General features: G+C 48.6%; 1 protein-coding gene across 2 annotated transcripts in view; it reads right to left on the bottom strand.

Moving 5' to 3' along the window:
- cpamd8 (C3 and PZP like alpha-2-macroglobulin domain containing 8) overlaps window positions 1-26779 on the bottom strand; it is a 45994-nt gene that overhangs the window by 6875 nt on the left and 12340 nt on the right. For both annotated transcript variants that reach the window (XM_076278345.1, XM_076278347.1), the window contains exons 16-38: window positions 26629-26778; window positions 26240-26398; window positions 25546-25685; window positions 25344-25406; window positions 24714-24945; window positions 23217-23370; window positions 21633-21772; window positions 21457-21508; window positions 20729-21027; window positions 17810-18035; window positions 16198-16374; window positions 15624-15705; window positions 11393-11549; window positions 10905-10979; window positions 9254-9419; window positions 8904-8990; window positions 8606-8742; window positions 7692-7847; window positions 6418-6480; window positions 4940-5187; window positions 3982-4069; window positions 928-1002; window positions 33-138 (exon numbers count right to left, since the gene is read on the bottom strand). In XM_076278345.1, the coding sequence (XP_076134460.1) occupies window positions 33-138; window positions 928-1002; window positions 3982-4069; window positions 4940-5187; window positions 6418-6480; window positions 7692-7847; window positions 8606-8742; window positions 8904-8990; window positions 9254-9419; window positions 10905-10979; window positions 11393-11549; window positions 15624-15705; window positions 16198-16374; window positions 17810-18035; window positions 20729-21027; window positions 21457-21508; window positions 21633-21772; window positions 23217-23370; window positions 24714-24945; window positions 25344-25406; window positions 25546-25685; window positions 26240-26398; window positions 26629-26778 (3232 nt within the window). The remainder of the gene's footprint in view (window positions 1-32; window positions 139-927; window positions 1003-3981; window positions 4070-4939; window positions 5188-6417; window positions 6481-7691; window positions 7848-8605; window positions 8743-8903; window positions 8991-9253; window positions 9420-10904; window positions 10980-11392; window positions 11550-15623; window positions 15706-16197; window positions 16375-17809; window positions 18036-20728; window positions 21028-21456; window positions 21509-21632; window positions 21773-23216; window positions 23371-24713; window positions 24946-25343; window positions 25407-25545; window positions 25686-26239; window positions 26399-26628; window position 26779) is intronic.

Genomic DNA, 26779 nt, shown 5'->3' with positions numbered 1-26779 from the left:
GGGAATGTCGGCTTGACTTGCACGCAGCGCACCTGGCTCGTAGTAGTCATACACCTTGACGGGCACAGGTGCCGTCTTGCCCACGATGTACTCCCTCACCGCCTGGAAGGCCACACACGTCATGCACTGACTGGGAATCTGATGAAAGAGAGAGAGAGAGAGAGAGAGAGAGAGAGGGAGGGAGGGAGGGGGGAGACGGAGAGAGGTGAGCCAAGGTAAACGGCAGGGCATGGTTTCCTGCTGTTCCCGCCAGCGAGTGTGGTGCCAGGCGTCCCGGGAGATTTGCACCTGACTTCAGCAAACAGGCAGGAAAATAAGCCCATAGACAGATGCCAGAGGGGCGGGGAGGGCGCAGGACGAACACGACACGACGCTCAACCGAATGAACCCGGTTCAAAAACAACAACACCGCCCCGCAGTAAAAAATCCCGCTCCTTTGCTATTAAAGCTTTCATTTCAGATCAAAGTCTGCAGAAGGCCGTTGCTGTTAAAAAGTAACCTTCGCGAGCCTTCCTTCACATTTCCATTCTGCTGCTCAATCAACTGTTTGAATTCCCTTCATGCGTGAGATCAAAACAAGCAAAGGCCACAAGAGCGCTTCCAAAGTAAGCAGCCCTCCATCCTCCTCCTGACGAGAGAAAAATAAATGCTGGTGTGGTGTGTGTGTGTGTGTGGTGTGTGTGTGGTGTGTGTGTGTGTGTGTGTGTGTGTGTATGTGTGTGTGTGTGTGTGTGTATGTGTGTGTGTGTGTGTGCGCGTGTATGTGGTGGGTGTGTGCGTGTGGTGTGTGCGAGTGTGTGCGTGTGCGAGTGTGTGTGCGTGTGCGAGTGTGTGTGCGTGTGGACAGGCTGTGGGTTCGTGGGCTCTGGAGGGGCCAACAGGGTCAACGAGAGCCGTGCAGGGCGCGGGCGGGATTCCTCTGCTCACCTCATCAAAGTAGAAGTGCACCTTCCTCCCGTCCACCTCGTAGCGCTTCAGTCCAACACGCTTGTCCATCAGGAGCTGAGGGGAGAGAGAGAGAGAGGGACAGAGAGAGAGAGGGAGAGGAAGAGAGGGAGGAAGAGAAGAGAAGAGATGATATAGGCCAGGGAGAAAGGCAGAAATAGAAAGAACATGAGATGTGAAATGTCTTGAAGATGACAGACTCAGAAAAGTTTATATGAGAAATAAGGTAAACTTGCATAAGTAGGAGCAACACACACTATGAGTGGGGCAGCCTGTCCTAAGCCTCCACTGCTCTTGTTGTTTGACTGCGCTTTATTCCGGTTGGATCTGCACTGCATCTCCTCTGTGATTCAGCTTGGCATTCACATGGAGCCATTTAAACAGATGTTGTTTTTCAAACCGACTAAATAACAGCGAACTAAATAAGGACAGACATAAACCATTTCACTTGTCAGACCCCTGGAAGTTGAATCTGTGAAAGTATCATTCTTTCATGTGTGCTTACGCTGCGGAGTCCACTGAGCAGGTTCTATACTAGCAATGTGTCTGCTGCCAAATTTGCACTTGACTCAAGACACATCAAAATGATACCATATGTAACGTACCGCAACAGCACATTTTCTCTGCCGTTACTTCCAAGACCATGCACACGAAGAGGAAAGTCCAGGGGCCACTTTCTCGTACATGGATTAAGCCTAGTTGTGGACTAAATGAGAACTACAATGGAGATAACAAAAGGCTTTTAATCTAAGTCTAGGCTTAATCTATGCATGGGAAACTGGTCCCATGTGCTAGAGGCCAGTGGAGCTGCCCACTATGTGTCTGCTGGTTAGGTCCAGTTGTTAGCATGTCTGCATGTAGCATGTGTGTCTGTGTCAACCCTGGCGCTCCTCTCCTCTCCTGTCTACTCCCCTCTGTGACTGAGGAGGTGGAGGAGGTGGAGGAGGAGGTGGTGGAGGTGGAGCCACTCTGCTCCCTCGCCGTACGAGCACTGGCCGGCCGGCTGGCAGAGTGGTGCGCGGCGCGGGGGGCTCCGGGGAGAGGCAGATGCCAGGCCTGATTAGCGGGGGCATGTTTACAGGACCTGAGTGACCACGCAGGGGTCTATCGGGGGGTGTTAACGCTTCCCACGGGGCCAAGAGAGGGGTGGCCGTCCAACTGGGCTCCCTGTTTACGGCAGCCCCCTCAGCCCGGGCTGGCGCCATTGGGTGTGTGTGTGTGTGTGTGTGTGTGTGTGTGTGTGTGTGTGTGTGTGTGTGTGTGTGTTTTGTCTGCATGTGTGATGGGTGGGTGGAATCTGACCATCATATGTTTCCATTTCCTATCCAGATCCACAAACACACTTATCATAAGCAGTGTCTCACAGTGTGTGCATGCGTAGTGTTCGTGTGTGCGTGTGTGTGTGTGTGTGTGTGTGTGTGTGTGTGTGTGCTGAAGTCTCCCTGGCTCCTGAGCTGGACCCTGGGCTTGTCTGAGCACCCCTCACCCTTGTAAAACAGCAGCGGGTGGTGGAGCTTAAGGCAGAGGGGGAAGCCCTGCTTGTTAGCAGCCCCAACTCCAGGAGCTGACTAGGGGAGTGTGTGTGTGTGGGGGGGGGGGGGGGGATGGAGGTGGATGGGGAGAGTATTGTATGGCTTCCCAGGTAGGCTGGGAGGTTTATGGGCTCACAGGACAGGAGGCGGGGGCCTGTAACTGGCCTCTAATGAGGGACAGGCAGGCAGAGTGTGGACAGGGGAGACAACAGAGGCTAACACCTCACCCTGAAAACACATTAACACACACACACACACTCACGTAGTGTACATACACACTTGCACATATTACATATATGGGGTTTAGTGTTAACAAAGACACTATGCTGTACCTAAGAAGTTTGTGCCTGTGTGTGTGTGTGTGTGTGTGTGTGTGTGTGTGTGTGTGTGTGTGTGTGTGTGTGTGTGTGTGTGTGTGTGGCGTACGTTAGCAATGTGATGGTGTAAACAGTGTCGACCCTGGCTCTGACTGTAATTCCTGGAGCTGGGGCCTCTGCTGGGTTAGGGTCCGTGGAGGGCCCTCCAGCACACACAATCTCATAGACACACACACACACACACACTATATACACACACACACACACACACACACACTATATACACACACACACACACACACACACACACACAAATACACAGGCCCAGTAATGGCACTGGAGGGGCCCTGGCCCACAGCCAGGAACATTCGTTTAACACAACAATGAACGGACCTTTCAAAAATATTTGCACAAGAACACATGTAAACACACACATGAATACGCTCCCTCCATCACTCTTACATCATATCTTTCTCTTTTTTTCTTTCCCTTTTTTACACATACACACACACACACACACACACACACACACACACACACACACACACACACACACACACACACACACACACACACACACACACACACACACACACACACACACACACTATACTACACTCACAAACACACAACCACCCACACACACTCGCAAATACACACACATACAGTACACACACCCACTGTCTTACATAAATCCTTCTTTGTTTGTCCCTAATTGAAAAGTTAATGAGATAAGCCAGTGTGTGTTTGTGTGGGGTGGCAGGGGGTGCTGAGGGAAGAGACCAGGCCAACAGAACTACGAGGAACGATAAATACAGCGCCATGCTGCCTCCTCTGAAATGGCCTCCAGATGTCTGTCTCCTTGAGCTCAGAGGGCACCACACACACACACACACACAAACACACACCGAGCAGCACACATGCACATCCTCCCTCTCTGACCTCACAGGTTGTAATCTTGGGGGGTGGGTGTCTGTGTGTGAATGTGTGGTGTGTGTGTGTGTGTGTGTGTGTGTGTGTGTGTGTGTGTGTGTGTGTGTGTGTGTGTGTGTGTGTGTGTGTGTGTGTGTGTGTGTGTGTGTGTGTGTGTGTGTGTGTGTGTGTGTGTGTGTGTGTGTGTGTGTGCGTGCGTGCGGGTGGGTGGGTGGGTGGGTGTATGTGTTTGTGTGTGTGAATGTGTCTCTTACCCTCTCCAAACTTTCCACATCAGCACGGAATCCAGATAGCAGTGGAACCTCCAGGACGGCCATGTTGGACGAGCCTGAGTGTAGCCACCTGCAGAGAGACACAGATAGAGAGAAGTTGAGAGAGAGAGAGAGAGAGAATGAGATAAACAGATAGAGGGAGAGAGAGCAAGAGAGAGAGAGACAGAATGAGAGGGGGGGAAAAAAGAGATGCACAATGAGAAAGAATTGCCTGGGAATCATGAATGACATACTGTACCATCCTAAGTAAAATACTCCTGCTGAATTAGGCTACGTTTATACGGTGACGATGAAAAGAGAAGACGCAGAAGTGTCGTCTCGTCTTCATTTTTTTATGCGTTTTAGAAGAGCATTCTCAGGGGGAAATCTTTGTTTATATGAAGACGCAAGAGTATGTGATATTCGATTGGATATGCCTTCCAGACCGCTGGGTGGTGGTGTGATAGAACCCCGGTACGTCACACGCAGACATTCTAATTTGACAGTTTAGCCAGAGAGGTAATCAAGGATCTTTGGTTTAGCCGTTTAGACGGAGACGCAACCCGGGTCGTCTTCAAAACTCTACACTCTGGAAGGAGTCTTCAGATTTTTGCGTCTTCAAGCCCCGATGGCGGGGTCGCCGTGTAAACGAAAGGCACTTATGATAAAATATTTTGTCGTCTTCCTTCGCAATTGTTCTCGTATAAACGGCCCCTTAGTAAGCTGAAACAGAAACTTAATTATCATGCAATTAAGGTGCTTCCCCCACTCTCAGAGCTCAAATCACTATTTTTATTACAGCCTTGTGGGTCTGTTACAAATCTTTATTTGACATTTAGTAGATGTGTAAAGAACCTTATGTGTACATCTGGCAAATCCAGAGCATGTGTTCAATGAAACTTCAGGAGACCTACATCATGCATTACGCTACTCTGGCTACTTCCTGCCAGCGGACGGCTACCTTGCGCAGGCCTCCAGGGTGACGCGGTAGTCCAGGTGGTCCTGGTGTCCGGCGGGGTCTTCGTCGTCGCTGGGCGCCCGACGCTTGCGGCTCAGCTCGGAGCGGTTGTCGGCACGGGAGCGGGAACGGGCTGAGGGGTGGCGTGGGGATGGTGAGGGGTGGCGCTCCCGTCTGGGCTCTTTCAGGTCCACTTTCAGCTGGAAGGCCGGCTTGGCCACAGGGTCCGGCACGTTGTAGGAGACGTCGATCTGAAAGAGAGACAGAGACAGGAAGTCACCGAGTGCATCATTTCATTCATTTAAAAGCAAATTGAATCAGCTCATTGAGTATTTCCTTTCTCTCATGTTCCTATATAGTATAGAATACAGCATCCCTTTGCTATACTGAAATGTATATAGACCTCTTACAGACCACCAGTCATCTTATATTCTCAGTGTCTGTATCTGTGACTGCATACTGTACCTGATTACTCCTGAATCCAGGCAAAAGACAGATAGAGAGAAAAGTGCGTGTGCATGTGCGGCGTGCGCACGCGCGCGCGCACACACACACACACACACACACACACACTCAGGGATAGAGAAAGACAAACATAGAAAGAGGAGCATTGAGGACACAAAAGACCCAGCGGACAGATTGGACAGATAAGGTGAGAGGAACAAGAGGCAGACATGGTGGTACGTCTCTAACATACTCCACTCTGCCTGCAGACATGGTGGTACGTCTCTAACATACCCCACTCGGCCTTCAGACATGGTGGTACGTCTCTAACATACCCCACTCTGCCTGCAGACATGGTGGTACATCTCTAACATACCCCACTTGGCCTTCAGACATGGTGGTACGTCTCTAACATACCCCACTCTGTCTGCAGACATGGGGGTACATCTCTAACATACTCCACTCTGCCTCCAGGTTAAGGTCCCACAGCTCAAGGGTCCTAACTGTGGCTGCCTTCAAAAGCACTAAGGGCCTAAATCAGTCTCCTATGGGGTCTTGGCAGCCATGTCAGTACTACAAGGGGGTTGGGCTGAGGAGGGGTGGGGGGGGGGGGGCATTCTGTGCCCCCTCCAGTGGGCATCTGGCAGCAGAAGGCCTGTGAGATTGGAGATCTGCTCTCTTAGCCATGGAGAGTACAGCGTGTTCTGCAGACGCGGGTCCTTCGGGGAGTACCTGGCCTGTGGCTGCTTGAGAGCCCTGGCTTGAAAGAGCCTTTTGTTTGTCAAAGCGACAAGGTAAAGGGGGAAACAGCATTCTATCCAAGGGGGTCAGAGTAATTGGGAATGAACAATCCCCTGGTGTCCAATTGCCTAAGTTTTACCAGATCTCCCAAAGTTACGGGAAGGAATTTGCACATTAGCGGGAGTGAGTCATGGAAATGGAGCTGGTTTTCTCTACAGAGAGAGAGAGAGAGAGTAAGAGAGAGAGAGAGAGAGAGAGAGAGCAAAAGAGAGAGCAAGAGAGAGAGGGAAGCTTACCTGCATGAGACAGCAACCTTCTCCTTTAGCGCTGACAAACAGGCCTGTGGGGATGCTGGGAATCTGAGAGGGCAAGACAGATGCAAATGAAGATTAAAAAAAAGAATCTTTTTATTTCATTACAGTGGATCTTGTAAACTACTAAAAATCAAAATGTGTGCACCTCTCTATGGTCATTTAAAGCAAAAACATAAATCAAGTTATGTACACCTAAGGAAATACATTAATGACCTGACATTGCCACCAGCCAGTTCTACTGGTTGAGTAACAGGAGCAAGTCATGTAACACACCCAGTGAATGGGGCCAAATGCAACAGCCAATCAGGAAGCAAGGTCATAGGCCAAGGGAGGGCTCGGTGATGACGCAAATGTCCCTGCATTACCTGGCCTTTGGGCATGTAGCCTATGCTACTGACCTGGGAAAAGGCCATATATCTCAGACATGTGTGCACACATACTATATGCTACCCTAAATACTGTCCATGCAAAGTCACACAGACACTCACCTTCTCTAAACAACATCATCAAATCATCATTTATCCAAACACACACACACACACACATTTTCAGTCATGTTTCACTGCAACATGTAACCTCATTCCCCCTAAGACAAATTCCCTCCCCCCCAGTTGTGGACAACCGGTGCACCCTGCTTGACTGCAGCTATGAGCTCGACTTTTCCACTTGGGGGACAAAGTGAGAGAAGCGCGTGTGCTGGTGGGCGTGCAGGCCCCAGGAGGCCATGCTGGCTGCAGGGAGGTCAGGGCAAGGGGCGCTGCATGCTGGCCGAGTGATGTAATGGCGGCAGATAAATGGCCCGAATCTGAACACTGGACAGAAGTCACGCGTCACGCATGCACATGTGAAGGCTGCGATAGTTTATGGTGTGACCCTTGTTGTGGGCCAGCATGTTAAGAGGCCACACGGTGAATGGTGTGTATTTGTCTGTTAAGGCACGGACAAATGTGAGAAGTGGTGTGATCCAAGGTGACATATTGGAAAGCACAGACATACACACACCTACTCCAAAATGGATTATAGTATTTCAAACCAATGTAATTTTTATGCAAGTGTGTCTGTGCATGTCTGAATATCTGTTTGTTTTTCTGGATAGTATATGTGTGTTGATGACCACAACACATGTTTATGGAAGTGTTTATGCACAACTGAGTACGTGTTTGTATGTGTGTTTGATTGACTGCAGTGTGTGTGTTCCTCCAGCAGGGGTCCCCGCTCGGTGGCGGAGGGGGGGGGGGGGGGTTGGGTGTAAGTACCATGGCTCTCTGCAGGATCTTTTTGTTGTCCTTCTGCAGCTCGAAGGTCTCCTGGAAGTCCAGGTTGGTGGAGGCCAGTGAGATGGTCAGGTTCACTCCACCCACGTAGGACAGGATGGCGTACTCAGAGAGGGCCTGCAGAGCCACGCACGTGTCCTGCCAGACGAGAGAACCACAGGGGCCATCAGTACTGTGACCCTTCAGACACCTGACAAAGCCATCACCACTAACACAGACTCACACAGTGGCACAATGTTAGGAATCACACGAGGCACAGTTTCATGTACATGGCTTTAAAGGTGCTATAAGCGATGCAGAGTAATGTCACTTCTGTTGACGTTCAAACAAAACAGAGAGCTAGCTCGCTACTCCCTCCTCCTCCCTCCCGTGCAATTGAAACTCTCCCAAACGCGTATCTCGCCGGTGATTTGCTGGAACAGTTTGTTATGTTTTCATGGGCAAGATTTGCCCAAGTTGTTTTGTGGCCGTTTTTGGAGCCAAGGCTGTCCACGGAGACCGCGTTTTTTTACAGTGTATTTGGTGCACAGGCAGCTAGCGGATGGTGAGGTGATGTTAGCTATATGTTACAAAAATGTTTTAGCTTAGAAACCGCGTTACATCGCTTATAGCACCTTTAAAAAACGTATTTATCTGGGGAGATTTTGATTTGCAGTTGTTTCAGTGTTACATCGCTTATAGCACCTTTAAAAAACGTATTTATCTGGGGAGATTTTGATTGCAGTTGTTTCAGTGTTACATCGCTTATAGCACCTTTAAAAAACGTATTTATCTGGGGAGATTTTGATTGCAGTTGTTTCAGTGTAGGCTTAATCCATGTACGGGAAACCAGCCCCCTAGACACACTAACTATAGAGTGACTATTGGTTGTTTAGAGGATGGAGGTGGAGGGGCACCTGGGTGGAGGAGAAGCCTCCCAGGGCGTTCCTCTGCTGAGAGAGCCATTTGACGACGGGTAGAGCGGAGGCCACGTCTCCCAGCAGGCTGTAGGTGAGCAGGCCGTACGCCGTCATCTCCACCTCCGCAGACACCACTAAAGGATAGAGGGAGGGGACAAAAGACAGAAAAGAGAGAGTGAGAGAGAGAAGACAATGGAGAGGGGACTCCGGTGTGGTCTCGCAGCTTGTACACAAGCTAATGCTCCTGTCAGTTATTTTTGGACAAAGTTGGGTTCAGCATGGTGAGAGTGGCTACCTGACTGTGAGAGTCCATCACTGAAGCCCATGAAGGTGTCCTCGTCGGTGACAGTGCTCCCAGTGAGACTCCAGTGAGTGAAGCCATCTGAAGAGAGACACAGCAAACACTTGAGGACAGATACAGAGACCCAGATTTCAGCATTTTACAGTAACTATCACCATCACCAAGCCTAACCAACCAGGAAAGTCCCTTAACCGCAACACCCAATCACATGCCAGCACTTTAAACCAACAACCTATGTCTTTATGCTACAGATATCAGCTACAGTGTTCCTCCATTTATTTCATGTATTTTAAAATGTACACACACACACACACACACACACACACACACAGGCAGCATATTACCCTGAGTAATGGCCATGTGGTTGAGGCGGCGGAGGGCAAGGGGTGCATAGGGGCTCCTCAGCAGGGCGAGAGCATAGGCCAGCAGGGCCGTGGTGTAGGGGTCATCTGCAGAGTAGGTGTTACTCTCCAGGAAAGCCTCTGCTCTGGCCACCGCAAGCTTTTCCTCCTAACACAGGCAATTCACAACGCACACACACAGAGTTAATCTAAACTTCATCTTTAGTTTTTAACTTAACTTAATTTTGTACTGACCTACGGCATTTAACCTTAACTTGCTAACTAACTAAGGATTTCATGGCAGAAAAATGTTTTTAATCATTCTGATTTGAAGTTTTCAACCTGACTGTAACCTCTCCAACACCAAAGCAATACACATTAACTGAAGAAAGGGCCTTTTCACAATGATGGCCTTGGCCTTCTAGGGACCTGGTGAGATCTGTCGCTCCAGGAGTGTGTGCAAATTAGAACCATGGAAAAGAAAAGAAAGGAAAGGGGAAAAATGGTGGTTTCTCACTAGCGCGTTTCATGCCTTCCCTCAGAAACAGACATAAAAGCCAAGCGCGGAGATGTTTGAGATGGTTTCACCGTGACAGCGACTCCCCAACCTCCCAGACCTCCAGGCTGACAGACTTATCAACAAGTGCGAATGGGTTTTCCTCTGGTTGCCATGGCCACGGGCACTTTCATGTCTTCCAGATGTATTCTCTTCCTGCACGAGCTGGATAATAGTCTTCAACAGCCACTCACTCTAATGTGAGCGGTCGTCTTTTAATTAGGAGTGCCGAGGAGCAAGAGGAAGGAGACTCGCTTTGATGTGAAGTTGACGTATCCTTTGACTATGTGTTCAATGGGGAAGGCAAAGTTTAAATCCTGCCCAAGATCTCTAAAGGACACAGTAGCACTGGAGAGAAAGACTAAAAGTAAGATTGAGTCCAGGGCCAGTGGGAGCAACAATCCCTGCATGGTCTTTTACAGCTCTGTGTTCAGCAAGTGAATGTGCTACGGCCCAATTTCTTTAAAACTCGTTCAGAGGAAGTAATGTTACTGATTTCATTTAATCTAAATCATATGAAAAACATCAGATGTAATACAAAAATGTTACTAAGGAATCTGAACCCTTAGATCCTTTGTCACGTTCTGTTTAACTGCGATAGCACTTAACTCGACGTGATAGACTGAAAGAATGACAGGTTGACTCCTAGGTGACTTCAAAGGGAAAGCAGAAGGCTGAGGTGCCGTAAACAGGAATGTGAGAAATTATGTTTGCTCCGAGGAATCCATTACCTTGTTTCATTATCATAAATCTTTAATCCGACCAGAGTGGTTTGATATTAGATATGATTAAATTACCATCAGAGGGAGAAAAAAAAACAGTGCTCAAGCTTTGCCAAGAAAGCATCCATCTTCTGAAACACGAAGGGGTGAACTTTTAAACTTACAACTCTGATAAAACCTTGAGGTGATTATAGGGGGAGGGTGTTAGTGCCTGCGAATGCATACTTCAAAGAGGGCTCTTTCTCGTTCTAAGGCCGTGTGTGCTCTAGCTGAGGTAAAGTGGGCTTTGGTATCTCATACTCTCGTCCTCTCAAATGGGCAGTGGCCACAGGGTGACTCTGGGTGAGCTTCTGTTGAACATTCTAGAATCTCTCACCTCGGTGTCGATTCCGGTCTCTAGCAGGGCAACCACCACATATGCAGTCAGGGAGATCTTTCCGTGGATGCCTCCCTGCAATTCAAATACCACAACTTGTACAAATACCAAACAACTTGTGTTAGAACCCTACTCTTCAAAGTATTACGTCAGCACGTCAGCAGTTCACAAATTCACAAGTCAGTGTTTCACAAACTTTTTTGGTTCTTCAAAAATCCTCATCCACTGGCATAAATATTCTTCTTCAGCTAGCTATGCAATCTAATGGAAATATTTGTTCTGGGAGGCAAAAGGAAAACACAATCTAAACTAACACAGGCCAGGGGGTTCTGGCTGCCACCAAAATGTGGTGGGGTTATAAATAAACACACTGCCCCCTCCCAGTGAGCTCATGGCCCGTGGCAAACTCAAACACAATCTCTGTCACTAATTGTCAAGTTAACCTCATTTGTCAGAGCACAAGGTGTGCATAAGGCCTTGAGGTGTACCTGCAGGTCTTTGTTGAGGATCCTGCCCATGGCGGGGAAGGAGCCCTCCTCTTTCTGGTGAGTGATGAGCCAGGCTTTGGGGGCCCGCAGCTCCTCTGGGTCGATGAAGATGAAGCCCCGCGACTGGGCGAAGGACTTGAGCACAAACGCCGTCAGCCTGACAGGAAAACACCCGCACTATTAGTACAGTTTATTATGGATTCATTTTATTATTTTTCCATGGCACATTAACCAATCTGAAAGACTAAGATCTAATTTTATGTGAAGGGAAAATATTTTCTTTTAATGCGATGACATTCGGAATTGAGTCATGGCAAAATGTGCCGTGTACCTCCTGTGCAGGAACAGACACATAAAAATCTCTTCTAGTTTTTTACGCACTTAGGAAGTATGGAGACGTTGATGATCTTGGGGCCAAGCCTCCATCAACACAGGATCTCGCAGCTGTTCCCATCCCAAGAATGTGATATTTAACAATGCCAAATCAAGTATGTTTCTGCCTGCCTGGATGTTTCGAGTGCATTCCATTCCAGTCTGGGTTCCTTGTGAATCCTGTGAAATGGGATTCCTCGATGGTGAGGGAAGGGTGCCCGAGGAAGCCCCAGGGAACAGGGCTGGGGAGAACTGATGACTCACTCCGCTCACTAGAAGCTATTAATTATGCTTGTCATAAACACCCACCTCAAAACAACCGTCTGTTTACTCAAACAAAACCAACTAGACAACTGCTCACACCAAACCATTAAACAACGATATAATGTCTACACACCAGAACCACCACACATCTGATCATAGAAATGAAATATATAATTGATTCTAAGGCTATATATACAACCAAATCTTTTTACCACAAAGCTTCATTCCTTTCAATAACCTCTGAATTGTTTTTATTGGGTATATGCTTGGTCATACTATCCAGAATGTGAGAACAGCCATCTCCCCATATGTACCCGTGCATAATTTATGAATGTCTGACCAGTCAGATATAAACACATACAGAGTTGCTATCTTAAATCTCATAAATGTCATGTAGGGGTATTGGTGACTAAAAAAGCCCACCACACTACCAAGCAAACCACCACAACAACAGCCCACCACAACAATTACCCACACACTGCCCTCAGCAAGACCTGGAGACTCTGTGACTGCACTGCCATTACAGCATTCTCCTCACCACTGCCAAACCATGAGGCAAACTTCCTTCTCTTACACACATACACACACACACACACACACACCCACACACACACACACAGAGTGAGTGAGAGAGAGAGAGTGGGAATAATTTAAGATAAACAGGGTAATTCTTTTCCCTAAAAAAAAAAAAGAAACACATCAGGGTCGGAACTGGGAGAGCAGGCCAGCGTCGAGGAGGCGGAAAAAGGACCTCATAAAGGAGGCTATTAAATCTTCTCTTGCTGGTCCTGGAACTTGTGGGTCCCCAGGGGGAGCTGCGAGCAGGAGCCCAAAGTCGGCAGGAATTTTTATAATGTTAAGTAATACCGCGGCAACACTGTGTCACCGGCTTTAACAGCCTGGCTGACCGCAGAGGTGCCGCGGAGCATAAAGATGATTAAGAGGGCAGGGAAGCGCCAGCGACAGCTCCGCTACCTCAGGCTCACTCAGGAACACTGGACACACACACACACATACAGTATATACATTTTCACACATACTTACTTACTTACACACACACACACACACACACACAGTCACAGTTATATTCACACATACTTACACAAACATCTGTCCTCTAACTTTTTTTTGTTCTACTGAGGTGTGGAACTGATCGCCAGGAGCCTATCTATAGGTGGCCTATATGAGAGCTGTGCCATAAAAAACATGCAAAAGATACAGAGAAACGTCTTGTTGTTGTTTGAGGTTCCCTGCAGGCGAGTTTTGTGAGGGAAGCAACAGATGACCCTGTGTGTTTGTGAGAATACCCAGTGACCCATGTATGTTTCAATTCAGTTTGTGACTGCAAAAGTCATGAGAAAGAGGCAAAGGCCAATTGTAGTCATTCTGCCATAGTCATAACAAAGCACTTTGCTTCAAAGTAAACTGAGAGACATCAGTCTATTCTGTCAGAGGCATACTAGTCAGTAGGCTCCTCATAACACAACACAGCTCCTTTATGCTGAGATTCGAAGCCGGGACCCTTGGCCTGAATTCCTTATCTAATGACTCCCATTCGGCCTGTCCTCAAAGGTGCAAGCATCGTGCAACCTCGAACGTCTCCCATCTGTGTTTACCCCACGTGAGGGTGTGTGTGTAGAGGTGAGGCTGGGGGAGGGGGGGGGTGCAAATTATGGGATCCAGATGGGAGAAGCATGGGTGCAGTGCCACGTCAGATCTCTCAGATTACAGCTTAACACAACGTTCCCTACCATCCCCAGAAGAATCCCCAAACTCGAGCGTTCATCTTCAAAGTCCTTACATGAAACTCTTGTGGAGTCTCACTTTCCTCCTCTTGCTTGTGTAGGTGTTCTATCCTAGATGAGGTCAGCGATCAAATTAGTCTTGTAGGCCTTGGCTTCCATAAGAAGTACATATTAAAACCCTGGCTTTTGTTGCCGCGGCCAATCCGCTCATTACGGCGAGCAATTTCCTCCCCAATACATTTTTACAGCCTGGAATACATTAACACTGCATTAGTGCCCGCTGTTTGGCTGGCACGGGCCCTGCCAGGCTAACGACCTGCGCTGGAGTCCAAACAACAGCCGAGTTGTTCTGACATATAAACACATTGCTCTTGGATTAATAAAGCCTTGCATGAGGCTTCACTGGGATTTGTGTCACCAACGAGTAAAGCAAAGCCACACATCAAACTTCACTCACAGAGGCCCAATGTTGTTGTTCTTTTTTTTATTCCTCCACTCACCACGAAAGGAGATGGTTCTTCATTAGGATCTAGTGCAGGCTATAAACGTCTACCTATAATCCTGTGGAACCTGGCCTCCAGCAATAGGTTTTACCCCAAAACCTTTCAACTCAAAGAACAATTTTGTTGGTTTTGTTTTGGCTCTTTCATCGGAGGATTCTTACAGTTAGCTTTGAAGGTTTGGGTCTGTAGCTTCTGCAGTGGCCTAAGAAACATCTCTCTGATATTCAAGGCCCTCCTCACAGAAACCTAAGGCTATGGAAGCATGGTGCATTGCCAGTGGTAATGGGGTGGGGGGGGGGGGCAATCTAGGGCAATAATTGTTGAAAAAGAAATGTGCCCTACTTTCCTCCACTCTCAGGGAGCCCCAGGGTACCTCCTTGAGTTTTTCCTACCTGTGACAAGAGGGTGAATTAGAGCCCCCTATGCCCCCACGTGAGAATGAGGAGGGGGGTGCAACTTTTAGAAGTGAGAGTCTTAGTTACAGCCAAAGGGGGAACACGGTTGACTGGGGAGATCCCTCACCCTTTTCCACCCGCCCCCTGACACACACACACACACACACACACACACACACACACACACACACACACACACACACACACACACACACACACACACACACACACACACACACACACACACACACACACACACACACACAACACACAACACACACACACACACACACACACTCCTCCATGAAAAATAAAAACAGCAAATAAATCTGTCTGGCCCCTGCACTGGGAAACCGGGAGCTCGCTAATTAGGAGTTTGTGTACGATTCTCTGGGGCGTCATAATCCCGCCTATTTTACAGTCAACAACTCAGACGCACTTCGGCAGCCCTGACCCTGTGTCCCGCCTCACCCCCACCGCTAATCCATCACCCTAATGCACGCGCCTCTCCGTCTAATACATGTGGCGTCTCCGACTGAGGGCAAGTGCATTAAAACCAGCCCCGATTCACGAATCCAAGCGCAGTGAAACTCGTAGACGCTCCCTTGAGAGTGTCTGTGAGACGTTTTCAATCAACCAAAATAATACCCAATCAAAAACAAAAATGGGATTGCACCACTGCAACGGCTGTGGCTGTGTTGCTTTCGTTGTTTTGTTGATTCTCGCACGCCACGGGTACATGCAGAGCGAGCGACACTCACGCTCTCCGACTTCTCACGGTTCCACCCAAAGCGGCGGCGAGACTGTGTGAGGGGATCGTAACTCACGCTAGTGTAGTGTGAGATGGGCGAGCATAAGTCATGATGTTACAGGGTGACAGAGTACAGGGAAGCTGGGAGAAGGGGCCAGGGGTGTGTGTGTGTGTGTGTGTGTGTGTGGGGGGGGGGCTCACCACATGCTCCCGGAGGAGTCCCTCTCCCCGAAGGCGCTGTACGAGCCGTCCTGCCGCTTGTAGGTCAGCTGCCGCTGGTAACCTTTGAGGAGAAAGAAAGCCAGGGGCTCATGGATAATAATACCAGGCATCACCACGGGGTCAGGGATGTTTTGACACAAAAATGTGTGAAATGGGCTACCCTGCAATAGTATAGGTGAGTGTATGTTTGTATTGTCTCTCTCTCATGGTACTTTGTGTATGTTAATTGTTATCCCTTTTATACTGTGAAACAGTACAGCATGTATGAGCTAATGCCTTGTGGCTGGTAACAGAATTTGTTGGCATGGGTGTGGAAGTTGTAAAAGTCAACAAGGAATAAGCACAATTCCTCAAGTAAACTCCAGTAGGTGTTGGGCAGAAAAACAGTATGTACAGTGTAATAGTCTTCTGAGGAAGGGCTTAGGCCACAAGACATCACCTCAAAGGTGGTAAGCCTTTAAAGCTAGCTGGAAGCAGCAACTGGTTTGCTGACTCCATGCTTTTTTACAATGGCTGTGTGTGTTGGCGTGGGTGTTGGCATGGATGCGGGTACCTTGTAGCAGGTAGTCAGTAGCTTCAGTCTCCACCTCTGTGCTCAGCTGGTGGGTCTTCTGCAAGTACCTCAGCACAAAGACGTTAGGGGCAAAGTGGATCATGTTCTGCTCTCCACAGCCAAAGGGGAGACGCAGCAGTCGGTCCAGGTTGTTGAGGGTGGGACCCATCACATCTCCTACAGCACAAAGGTTGAAGAACATCACAACAGCGATTACATGGCAGGGATACCTCTTTTCATCAATTTACATTCTGTTCACTTTGCCTGCATATGCATTGTGCAAGAGTTTCTCAAGTATGTATCTGGAAATGGATTTATCTATCTTCCTTTAAACACTGTCTGATGCTAAAATACATGTAGAAAAGGTAAAGACAGAAACTGAACTCAGTTAAACAGTTCTCAGTATGAGACTTCTTGTTCAGTGCCAGTTTGAATTAGCTCACTTAGGTTTTAAGAGATCCCTGTTTGATGGCAAAAGAGGAACCAAGTCTGACAACAGACAGACTTCCTCCAATCCCTCAAAGACACCTCTCATTCCCACTGAAATGGAGCTCTGTGGCCAATCAATCATACTGAGGCCTGGGATAAACCTGATGATGAAAAGCTTCTCAAGATCGCATAAACTTTACCCACAGTAAGACAAGCACAACATCTATAATAATGTAAGTGACATTGATGGAGCCAAAAGCAGTAAGTGCAGGATAGTGTGTGCTTGACTTCATTCAGATAAACAACCCCATTAGACCAAGAGAGGGACTTGGCACACAAGTAATACACCAAAACACTAATAATATCCCAAGGGACCCAAATATTATATCTACCATAAACCATTTTTGGACACAGTGCAATCCAGTTATTTCCAGAGGTATTACCAGAACACATTGCTCAGGGGACGAAAGCACACACAGATGGGAAGGCCACAATGGCCGCCGCTATGTCCCCAGAAAGGAAACTCTCCCCTCACCCATCACACAAAAAATGCAGACAAAATCACCCCCAGTCTACCCATTAAGAATACTTTCTCCTCACAAATCACACATAACTATGGCCCAGCGAGAGTTTATACATGCTCATGAGACTATGTAGACTCTTAAAACAGATTCTTTTTATTAGCCACAGAGGAAGAACCTTTTTCTAGTAATTTAAGTGAGAAAGTATTTTGGATATGGAAATTGTAACAAAGAAAACTGGATCCTTCTTTATCTTTAAAAAGCTTAAAGCTCCATCAAGTATATTAACAATTCTGCAGATTTTGCCAGCAAAGGTTTCCCCCATATAATGAAAATAATGTGCTTAGACAAAATGAGATATTCCCACCACCTTGAAAGTTTTTCACGGGATCTACGCATTCTAAATTCATTACAATTTTGAGATGGTGTGGTGGATGCCTGTAGCTGAAATTATATTGAATAACCCCATTTGTTACTTACTTGGGTAAGTGCTACCAGAATGTAGAAGAGTTACTTTAATTATCCCCCAAAATGTTTAGCATACAGCTGATATGAAAGGTCTTCCATAGAAACCCAAGTGCAAGCCAGACACATTCCCTGGTTTGAAAGAAAAGCAGTTTAAAGTGATTGTGGGTGCAAGTGTGCTCCCTCTCTCTCCTCACCGATCATGGAGGCTGTTGCTCGTTCGGACCCTGCCACCACGTTGTGCGGGACGCCCAGGGTGAAGGCCTCGTTGTGGTTCTCGTCCGCCTCCTCCTTCCGCCAGATCTTGAACTCGCCGACGGAGCCCCAGCCCGTGGAGAAGCCGATGTGCCGCACCTGGCCTGGGAGAGGGCCAGCCCACTGCACAATGATGGACTCGTTGGAGGGCTGATTACCATGGCCGACCTATAAGAAGATAGACCATAGATCTCAGCGTTCACAAGAGATTGCAAGTTAACAAGGATGATATGATCACAAGAGACCTCAGAACACAGAGATCATAGAACACACGGATCTCAGATCTAGTGAGATATGTATTAAGTCATATGAATATTATTGGGGGGTAAATGTTGCTTTTTTCAGGCTATGTTTTCCATTGTAACCCCTTGTCAGTCAGTATGTTGTGTGTGTTTTGTGTGTTTTGTCTTGTTTGATTTGTCGTTGATACTAGGCTTGTAGCCCTGTAGGCATGCAGACGCGTGTATGCTCTGCTTGTCACAAATACATGTTTTAGCAAAGCATCCTTTAGTGGAATCCTGCTATTGCATACATTGGTCACGCGTGCAAGCAGATTCCTTCTGCAGAGATGTGCTCACTCGTCGTCATGCTTCCAACATGCCATGGTCTTCTGTGCTCCTTGCTCTAAAAGGGAATGGCATATGGCACTCCACTCTCATTGGTTTAATAGATGTTACGCCTAAAACATACCCATGATTAATTAAGAAACATAAGAACAACCCTTTTGAACCATACACCTGGTGTCTGATCAATTATTCCACTGTCAAACTAGCAAAAATGGACTGGACACGCCCTAAATGCGCTTAAACCACACGCATTAGACCATGCATTTTAGATAAAGCTAAAAAATAGGGCCCCAGGTGTCAGAGATCACAAGAGATCACACAATCGTTAAGATCCAACGATCACAAGAGACCTCAGGTCACAGAAATCCGAGAGCACGGGGATCTCAGGTCACAGAGATCTCAGATCTAACAACACCACGCAGGCTCAGAACAAAAACATGGCAGCAGTACAGAGAAGCATTGCAGTGTGGTGTGGGAGGGTCTGAGAATGCTTAACCCCTCTCTCCCAAATCACCCCCCAACTCCCCCCTGCCCAGGAGACAGCTGCCTGCCATCCCTCCTTCTTTTTGTTCACACGTCCACCACACTCCTTCCCTCATTCCCTTCATATTTCCTCCTTTCAGTCACTTTTTCCAGGCCTCCATTAGCTCTCATTCCATTGACCTGAGTCGACCAAAACAGGTGAAGGCAATATGTCTGGCAACACGAACCAGCTTACACTTTGGCTCCGGACAAACCCGTGTCTGCTGACAGCGTGAGGGCTTTCACGTCCTGTTAACCCATCCTCAAACAAGGAGACGGGATGTGAACACGACTTCTCTGCTTTTGAACACCAGCCTTACGGATGCTTTTGTTTTCATTTCAAGTGTTTGCATTGGGAGTTCCTCCTCATCCATATTTCCTTGACAGCTTTGGTGGAGCTGGCTGCTGTTTCTGCTAAGCAGATCTAAGCTGGGTGTGCCAGAGAAGGCTCTCTCTTCCCCAATGCCTTCCAGATTTCCCCCCTTTGGATACACCCTGGCAAAACAAGCATGCAATTAGCGCATGCCATGTCAGAAATATGCGTTCCCTCATTCAAAGGAAATGAATTCATCATGATCACACTTTAATTAAATTACGCCGCCTGGGAAACCAATTAAATTCCACTTAAAAAGCTGTATACGGAATATTGCCATTTACAAGGAGTTGGGCTCCATAAAAAATAAAACAATTGCCAGAAGTTAGCAAACATAAACCTTGGCTCGCTCACCTTATGCCTACATACGTCCCCAACTGCTGTTTCAAATGAACACATACTCCTCTTGGTATTTACACAAATTCCTGGCTGCATTAGATCCGACTCATTACCACATTGGGTGCAGGAGCATGTAAAACGGAACATGGCCCAACAAACACAGGAAACAGGTCAGTGAGACAATAAAACTCCCTGCAAGGCCTAATTAAAAGCGTCCCGCTTTTCGGGGTGTGCTCTGCGTCAGGGTAACGGCTCCCTGTGGGGGATCGGTGCGGAGCTGGGACCTCAGGATTTACCCCCCAGACCCCCACCCCCCCTCCCCCCACCTCGCTCGCTGATGGCACCCCCCTGCACGACGAGCCACGGATCACCTACCATGGCCACAGTGACATCAGCCCAGCTTCGCGTTGACCTCACGGGTGTGCCACTGGGAGAGAGGGAGAAGGAGAGAGAGACAGAGAGGGCGAGAGGGAGGGAGCAGGGCGCCAGAGAAACGCAGGCCGCTAATCATCTCGACTGTGGACAACCGAGAGTTCCGTTTCCCTGGCAATGGTCCACCAGCACAGTCAGAAGCCTGTTACCGTGGCGCCTGTCCACTCTGACCACTCTTGAGACGTACACACGGGAAGGCTGCCATGATAAATCAGTGATAGCCTACTCTGTTCCATTCAAGCCTTTTTTTCTCGGTCAGTGTTCTCTTGTTAAAGCTCATACTGCAACGGCAGAGCTTTAAAAAAAATTTCCTCCTGACCACTCATACCATCTACTACTGAAACTGTATTCCAGCACACTCCCCCCTTGATTACATTCAGGTTCATCCTTGAACAATGAGAAGAAAAAGCAGATGTTCACATACTGATCTCAAGCTCCCACATATAACTCATTGCTTCAGCACGTTTACCCTCCATCTGCACGCACAATGGAGACCTGGTGCTCACAGTGAAGACCAACAAATGTCAACGTGTTGCATGGACACAACATCATATGGAGCCCTAAACTCAGGCAATAGAGTGCCTTTTGCTCTCAGTAAACTGTTCCTTTGGGACCCGATGGTGGCTTACTTGTACAACCCCGCCCTTCCAGCTGACCCAGAAGCTGCGGAACTCGTCCCAGGAGAGGATGCCTGGTGTTGGGGCGCTGGCCACCGGCTCGCCCATCTTCCCTAGGGAGACCCAGGAGCGCGTGTTCTGTCGCCCCCCCAACACGATCTCCAGCATCTCGGCGCTGTCGTGCGGGCTGGTCGAGAGGGCGATGTGGGCGTCGTTGTGTGTCTTCACCGCCACCTCAAAGTGGGTTACCCGCGCCGGCCGCTTCACATACTGGTACTCGTACTTGTTGGGTGTGGAGATGTGGATTCGCTCTGCGGAGGAGGGAAGATGGTTAAGTCAACAAAGTATCACAGTAGAACACAGCATAAGACTTACACTCATGAAAACATCAGAGTGAGCAGTTGGGCTCTATCACTCTACATGTATGGACTAACTATCAAGCTGGGACAAATCTGTGTGCTTATGTGGCTAGTGTGAGTGAACCCCATCTGAGGATGACATTCTAGATGCAGAGTGCATCATGGCAAATGGGAAGAAGGAATCAGAGGAAGTATCTGTGATGTGATGGAGAGATATTATGGTCTTTTTTTGCCACCACCATCGACTTCAAGGCAGCGCTACCTATAAAGGCACTAGGGTTAGGCAAGGCAACGCTGCCTTGAAGTCGACAGTGGGGGCCAAAAAGACCATTAGGCTGATGGAGAAAGATTCAGAATGGAATGAGTTTTATCAATACAAACCATTGGGGCAGAAGAACACACTATAGGTGTACTCTCGAGGTAGGCCTTCCGGCTGAAAGAAAAACAAGATACACAAAGATTTAATTAGCAACTGACCGCAAACCTGTCCCATAGCTTAACAAAACAGAACTTCTCATTGCTGTACTGCTCTGGGATCAGACGGCCGGGTCTCCCACCTCCACCAGCACGCTGCGGCGCACGTAGTCACTGCCTGCTGGAGCTCGCCGGTCCTCCAGCTCCTCAGGGGTGCGGCTCGTTTTAGAAGCCTGGAGTCCATCATGGCAGCACCCCGGTTCACTGTAGGCTACTGCACGAGCTGTCACACCAAATACAGAGAACCGTCACCTTCATGCGTTTGGGTGTGTGTGTGTGTGTGTGTGTGTGTGTGTGTGTGTGTGTGTGTGTGTGTGTGTGTGTGTGTGTGTGCGTGTCGGCAAGTTGTTTTGTTTGTTCTGTCAAATGCAATATAATAGACATGGAACACACTGTATTGTGCATGTTAAGTGAAATGATCAAAACAAGTTGTGTCAGCAAAAGCTGGTGTTATGGGTTCCATGCCGACAAGGGCTCATCGGCAAATGATCACAGGCATTCAAGAATGTTTCCGCGCAACTTCAAAAGACGGGACAAATTGACGATGACACATTTTAATGTGACAGAGGGGACAAAAACAACGGGTCCCTCACAGTTATCAGCCCCAGGGGGCCACATAACTCTCTCTCTCTCTCACACACACACACACACACACACACACACACACACACACACACACACACTTCCACTGTGGCTGTACTATATGCTAAGGCTACAGAAAATACATCTTACAGTACCTGACACTCACAGGTGAGGGTAAGAAACATACCATACACATAAAGGCACAGTATACAGTAGTACACTGTCTCTGAAATACACAATACACACACACACAGACACACACACACACACACACACAGACACAGACACACACACAGACACACACACAGACACACACACAGACACACAACACACACACACACACACACACACACACACTCAGTGGGAATCCGTGTTCTCTCAGTTGTGAGCCAAAGCTGCTCATTGTGTGTGTGTAGTGAGAGGGAAGGAGGGGGGAACAGCAGGGTCAGAGGCAGAGGACACAGGGGGCCCATTGGCCGGCAGTGACCCACAAACTCATCAACGTGCCTCTGGGAGTCATAGAACGCTTCCCTCCCACACCCATCCACACACACACACACACACACACCTCATCCCCACCACTGTCCAGAGTGCATCCCCCACAGGAGGTCCCCTCCCTTACAGTGTGGACCAACTCCCCCCCCCCCCATCCCCCAAGCACACACACATGTTAGCCTCGTCAGAGGGTGCTCTCCCATGGTTTATAGTATCACATGAAAGTTAGGTGCATGAATGGCCATAATCCCCATTATCCATAGGGCTCTTCTATTTGAAGTGCTTCTCCTTCACAGCTTTGCAACTTTAAACAGTCAGTAGTAAATAGCAGGATCACTGAACTCAAAATATTGTCTGGCAAACTTTTCAAATGCACGTAAAAGCAACTTTTTGCCCATTGGCATGTAGTTTGTGACAAGTGTCTTTTGCAAGCATATCGGGTTTGCGCAGAAATGTTTATGAGCTACTTAGGAGCTAAGAAGCTCTCTGCACAGCATTTGTGTGTGTGTGTGTGTGTGTGTGTGTCTGACTGTGATTGCATCTGTATGTTTATATTCTGTCAGATGCCGTGACTCTACAGATGATCTAACCTGTAATATTGGCCACACCAAGCTCAGCGAATGACAGCACGATAAACGTGGGCGTGGCCTCTCCAGGGGCCACACACTTCTTCCTGGTCAGGTGATGCTTGCCAGGGTGCCCCACAAAACGGATGCCCTTGGGCACCGACACCTTGATGTGGACCTGCAAGGGGGGCACAAGAGACACCAAGCCAGAGGCCCTGTAAAGACACGCTCCATAAATCCGCTTCTCCTGACATGAACGGAATTGCGTCATATCTCTCTCTCTCCATCTCTCTCTTCCTCCTTCTATCTCTGCTCTTCTCCTCTCTCGTCTCCCCTCTTCACTCCATCCATCCATCCCACCCCCTTTATTCCCAATCCATTTTCTCCCCCCCTCCCCCCCTTCATGTAGCGTGACTTCCTGAGTACTCTTAAAGGATTTGGAGGAATTCCGAGGCGCATTGCAAATTTTCCATGCCTCCCTGACTCACGGCTCCCAGGCTCCCTGAAGGATTACGGATCACTCCCACCTCGCCGTCCCCGTTCGCTAGCGAGTGTTTGGTAATGCGGGCGGACCGCTTCACAGCTCGGGCGTCCACACGCAACATGTCATAAATAACTCCACCGTACGAAACCCCCCCAAACCTCCACCCTAACTCCCACCCAAACCCCCCGCCCCCCCCATCGGCTCCCCCCTCCACCCCTAACAAAAATATGAATAACGTGTTTTCCACCGAACATGAAAGCGCAGAGCTCTCCGCGCTTGTTCTTGCGTCATGGGGAGCTAACGCGACTGTGGCAGCTGTGCACGCACACACACACACACACACACACACGCACACACACGCATGCTTGCACGCACGCAGGGATGGATGCATGCAGGCAGACAGACATGCGAGGTGGTCCGGGGGGGAGCGAGCCGTTCCTCCGCTGTGAGAGATTTGGGGAGTCACGCTCACGCTCAGGCACGGCATGGGCAGAGGGACCTGATTGAAACAAGGCGGGGGGTGACACCAACTCGGATGCCTCGGACGGAGCCACTCGCGGTCATCTCTGCCCAGCGCTCACTGCAGAGGCACACACGACTCAGCCTCCCACAGGCCAGCATGTGTCATTCATTTGTGCTGGAGCTTTAGCGCAGCACACAAACATGTGGGTGGCTGGAGGGCTGGAGGGCCCTATCTGACTTCTCACCACTGCTATGAGACTACAGCTTACTTCTCTGTAAATACACACCTGTCCATCAGGGGAGGACATGGCAACTGAATAGCCAACAAGCTGAGCAGGAGGGGATGCACTGTTTACTAATCCAGATAACAGGGACATACGTTGTATGGGTGTCTGCCATCCACAGGCATAAGTTGTAAGAAAGCAATACAATGGTTCAAATTACTGGGATGCAATGAGTTCAGAAATGAAAATTTTTACATGGTTTATTGTCAATAACTAATGGTTACTTCAAGACTTTGTTATACAAAATGAAAAACATTCTTCTTATTCTCTCTTGTGACTTTGTGCTCTCACCTCTGTACAGGTGGGTAAGTAGTTGTAGACAGTGAGGGGAACTTTGGTCTGCTCTCCGCGAATGACGCTGTACGGCAGGGTGAAATCCACAAAGAAGGGCTTAAAGGTACGCAGCTCCGCCCTGGGCGCCATGCCCAGCCCCTTCTCCTCCGAGAGGCCAATCGCCTCTGTCACCCAGGTGGTGATGGAATCCGGGACAACCAATTGGAGCTCAGCTTCACCTGTGACATCACTAGTAGACAGGAAGTAAAACGAAGTCCATCAAGGCCAATCCCCTTTCAGTAAAGACAAAACTGCACACTCATCCATATAATTGCTAGCATTACTTTAATATTGACCCACAAACCTACAGCAAGCGCCAGTCACCATATATAATGAGACACAACAAGATTTTGTCAACAATAGTTAGTCTTGCAGTCATGCAGTTCATCTACACAAGCAAGTGTGAAGCAGGTGCGCTCAACTCCCAAAGATACAATGACTTCGGGTGCGAGTTAGAAAGACTATGAAATTAACATGAAAAACTGCACTCCCAAGCTTTTTCTCATAATGGTTTTTATTGGACTATGTCCGCTAACACAAACGTGTTTAAGCCTAAGCCGTCATCAGTCATCTACACAAGCACAGTACCTGACATTGAGGCAGTGCCACACCCACGTCTCAGGAAAGAATGTTCGCCTTCGCTTCTCTGCTCTGCAACCAATCACAAGGCAGTCAAAATGATGTAGACATGTTCCTGCATCTGTCCATACATGTGTGTGTGTGTGTGTGTGTGTGTGTGTGTGTGTGTGTGTGTGTGTGTGTGTGTGTGTGTGTGTGTGTGTGTGTGTACCTGGGTCCTGGTCGGGCATGCAGGGCTGCCTGTGTGGAGGTGTGGGGCTGGAACGCTGGAACGGCCTCATCTGTGTACATGCCCTCGCTCTGCCTGTGGTTCAGCTGCACCAGGTCTGTCATCACAACCAGCCCGGTCTCCTGCACACACACACACACACACACACACACACACACACACACACACACACACACACACACACACACACACACAGACACACGTGTGTACAAACACAAAAAGCGAAAGACACAGACAGACATGTGAATGAGACAGACAGCCATAATGAGCACTGATAGACAGAGGAATCCAAACATGGCTGCACTGGGGTGTGGCGTAGCTGGTGTTGTGTCTGGGAGTGATATACTGTACAGTTATTGGCGCTGGTTGGGGGGTGACACAGCTGGTTCTGTGTATGGACGAGGTGTGGATCGCTTTGCGTCTAGACGCGGTTGTCTTTGTCTCCGGGGTGTAATTTGACTGCGACTGTGGGAATGCAATATTATTGCTTCTGTAACTGGTTGTGACATTGCTGATTGTGTGTATGGGTGTTAAATAGCTGGCTGGGATGGCTATGGATTAGGTCTGGGTGGTCCCGTGTCTGTGTTGGGTCTGGCTGCGTCCGTGTTTGTGGTGGTCATAAGTGGCTCATTCTGTGTTTGTGACAGTGTGCGCATGGCTGAATCGGTGCACTTACGGTGAAAGCAAAGCGAGCGTCTTTAGTGATGTCCCAGTGCCATGGAAACACTGAGGACCGTCGTCTCCGTGACGACAAGCCCGGCCACCAAAAATGCCCATCATCTTTGGGTACACCAAAAGCATCTGATACATCAAAGTCTGCCAGCTCTTTAAATACCTACATTATCAGACACACACACACACACACACACACACACACACACACACACACACACACACACACACACACACACACACACACACACAAAGAGAGAACCAACAGACAAAGAAACACAATACATTAGGATTTTGTTTCTGTATGGAATAAAATTCTGCAAAAACAATTGAAATGGTCAGCAGAGCGCGTAAGAGGCCAGAGGCAGAGGATAGGCGTGGTGCCAGACTGACCTTGTCAGGGCTGAGCTGAAAGCCTGGCTTGAGGAGGTACATGCTTTTGTCCACGGTGGCCACACAGACGCATGACCCCCGTTCACCTCTGACCCTCAAGCTGATGGGGTCACCTGGCATGGACTCATTTGAGGAGAGAGTGACAGACACC

Source organism: Alosa pseudoharengus, unplaced genomic scaffold, assembly GCF_046254945.1.
Source record: "Alosa pseudoharengus isolate Yale_2024_CS ecotype anadromous, Long Island Sound unplaced genomic scaffold, YU_APseudo_1.1 YU_APseudo_1.1_scf_11, whole genome shotgun sequence".
NCBI lineage: Eukaryota > Metazoa > Chordata > Actinopteri > Clupeiformes > Clupeidae > Alosa > Alosa pseudoharengus.
The sequence above is the reverse complement of the archived record's forward strand: the minus strand, read 5'-3'. Positions and strand labels throughout refer to the sequence as shown.